Here is a 2649-nt window from a genome sequence, read left to right on the forward strand (position 1 = left end):
AAATATTTGGATCTAATAATTAAGAAATTCCCGTCAGACACTCAGTCAAATTTCAGTCGTGGTCATGATGATTATGAGGACTACACTCCGAGTGAAGACGCCCTCTCTAAGAGTTCTTTAGAGAAACTTTATAAGAAAGTAACGAAAGCTATTCGGCTCTCAAACTCAACCAAAATGTAAGGAAGTGATTAATAATAATAATAATAATAATAATAATAATAATAATAATAATAATGTTTATTATACAAGTACATGTATCTTTCTCACTTCTCTCTCTCTCTAGTCAATGGAGTTCCCTTGCTGAGCAAACTCTTGATTTGGAGGACATTGAGACTAATAAAGGCTCTGGTAGCAGGTAAGGATTTGAATCCATTCATTACAGCTGCTCTTACACTGCACCCTCTCTCTCTCTCTCTCTTATTTAGAATATTCAAATCTTCAGTCAGAGGAAAAAAGAAATTCTTTGATCATCCATTCATTCGCAGTATAGGTACATTGTACTTATTATTAAAATATTATTTTCAGCTCTCCCTCCTCATAGAATGGTTTTGGAAGGTTGTATTCAAGCGATGGGTCTACATAGCTATTGGAATCCTCCTCTCTTTTCTCTCCTTATGTATCGTCTGGTCCCAGGTCGTGTTCTCTCTCCCTCGATTCTCAATATTTGCACTGTTAGTGTACGCCAGCCATCAGATGGGAAGATACAGTGCTATTGAGGTATAATGTACGGTAGTAGGAAGACGTAATGTAACACATTGAAGCTTAAAACATATGGAATTTAGTCTATATCCTTAATAAATACATATATCTTATATTGTATATTTAAATACAATTATAACTATTTTTATTTTTGGTTAAAAGTACATGTACATGTAGCTATATACTACTATACTATTAAGTATTAAGTATTATGCTGATATTTTTTCTCTTTTTTTCTCTTTTAGATTCTCTCTGTGCTGGTGGTAGCGTATCTCAGTTTCTGTGCCTACTATACAGTTTTTAAGATCAGGATTTTTAATCTGTACTTCCTCTCCCCTCAACACAATACTGACGAATATTCACTACTTTTTAGTGCAGTGTAAATACATATACATGTACTTATACATGTATATGTATATGTACAATATACAATGTACATGTACATGTATACCCTTGTCCTTTTAGTTTATAATTTGATCTCTTCTCTCCATCTCCCTCTCTCCCTCCCTCTACTCTTTTCCCTCTCTTCCTCTCTCTCTCTCCTGCCTATATTACATGTACATGTACATTATAATAGTTTAGTAGATGTAGATGTACACTTGTTACTTTCTCTCTCTCTCTCTTAGTCTCTTAAGTCGTTTGGCTCTCCCCATCTGTCTCAATTACCTCTACATTATTCAAGTCGTTAGACTAGAACACCACGAAGAAGACGACCAAATCCCTACCACAGCTTTTGCAGAAGTAAGCCACGCCCTAACCACGCCCATTAATGACCACACCCCTCACAGGCAACAGGTAATACGCAGCTGATACCCTGGCTGACCAGTTATGCTTACTGGATGTACCCAGTATTGATACTGCTCGTTTGTATAGCAACTCTGTTTTCACTGGGTAGTAGATTAGCGTCTTTGCTCGGGTATCAAAAGTTTATGGGTGAAGACGATTTCTCTGCAGATTATATTGACGAGGGGAAAGCACTCATGAAAAGAGGTGATGTCACATTACATCATTTAGTGATGTCATATTGTGTCATTTGATGATGTCATGTGACATCGTTTTGTGTCATTCAATGATGTCACATTGTGTAATGTGATTGTTTTTTGTGTAGAGAGAAGACTTCGGGAGAAAAGTGTGAGAGAATGTGGGCGTGTCCTTAACAAGCAGGTACTTAAAGTAACGTAAAGACACTGTAATGAAGACGATTCTCTCTCTCTTCATCTCTCTCTCTCTCTGTCTCTCTCTCTCTCTGTCTTCTCTCTCTCTCTGTCTCTGTCTCTCTGTCTCTCTGTCTCTCTCTCTCTCTCTGTCTCTCTCCCTCTCTGTCTCTCTCCCTCCCCCTCTCTCTCTCTCTTAGTTGCATGAAGAGCGTCTATCAGAGATATCAAGTGAGGATAAAGACACTATGAAAAAATGGAGGGAGCACCGAACCAAACGAATAAACTCCCTCGAAGAAGAGGAAGGTCATATCGACAGGTTGTGGGGTAAAGCAAAAGGTTTTGCTTCTCGTAAGAAAGTATATCTACCTAAAGCAAGGTTTAAATCAACCGGAGGTGGGCGGAGCCAAGACGGCGAAGACGATGGAGACACGTTGGAGCTATTGGAGGAGATACCGGCATCAAGGAATGGCTATCGGAATACTGGTGGGGGTGGGACGGGCATTAATAGGAATAAGGGGATTTTTGATGACTTGTGAGTGGGCGTGGATGGTGTGCAACAATTAACAATATTTATTATTTTACAAATCTGCATATAATCAACTGTTTTAATTACAATAAAAGTGAGTATGATTTTTGAGTCAATAAATTTAAATTTTAGCTATAATTTGTGTGGGCGTGGTTATAACTACGCCCCTCCCATAATTGGTGGGTGTGGCTAAGAGTAGTAATTAGCGAACTTGGTGCTTTGACACGATTCTCTGTTTCTTTCCTTTTGATGGACTACTTATTGCGG

The 2649-nt window shown here is 38.4% G+C and overlaps 1 protein-coding gene across 1 annotated transcript in view; it reads left to right on the forward strand.

The window, feature by feature from the left end:
- Positions 1–2513, forward strand: part of LOC100636958 (LMBR1 domain-containing protein 2-like) — a 5555-nt gene extending 3042 nt beyond the window's left edge. The window contains exons 5-13 of the mRNA XM_019997890.1: positions 4–176; positions 284–355; positions 426–490; positions 542–717; positions 945–1078; positions 1326–1440; positions 1488–1689; positions 1808–1863; positions 2054–2513. Coding sequence (XP_019853449.1) covers positions 4–176; positions 284–355; positions 426–490; positions 542–717; positions 945–1078; positions 1326–1440; positions 1488–1689; positions 1808–1863; positions 2054–2392 — 1332 coding nt within the window. The 3' untranslated portion in view covers positions 2393–2513. The remainder of the gene's footprint in view (positions 1–3; positions 177–283; positions 356–425; positions 491–541; positions 718–944; positions 1079–1325; positions 1441–1487; positions 1690–1807; positions 1864–2053) is intronic.
- The last annotated feature ends 136 nt before the right edge of the window (positions 2514–2649 follow it).

The sequence above is a fragment of the Amphimedon queenslandica genome, unplaced genomic scaffold (assembly GCF_000090795.2).
Source record: "Amphimedon queenslandica unplaced genomic scaffold, v1.1 AMPQUscaffold_13348, whole genome shotgun sequence".
In the NCBI taxonomy this organism is placed as follows: domain Eukaryota; kingdom Metazoa; phylum Porifera; class Demospongiae; order Haplosclerida; family Niphatidae; genus Amphimedon; species Amphimedon queenslandica.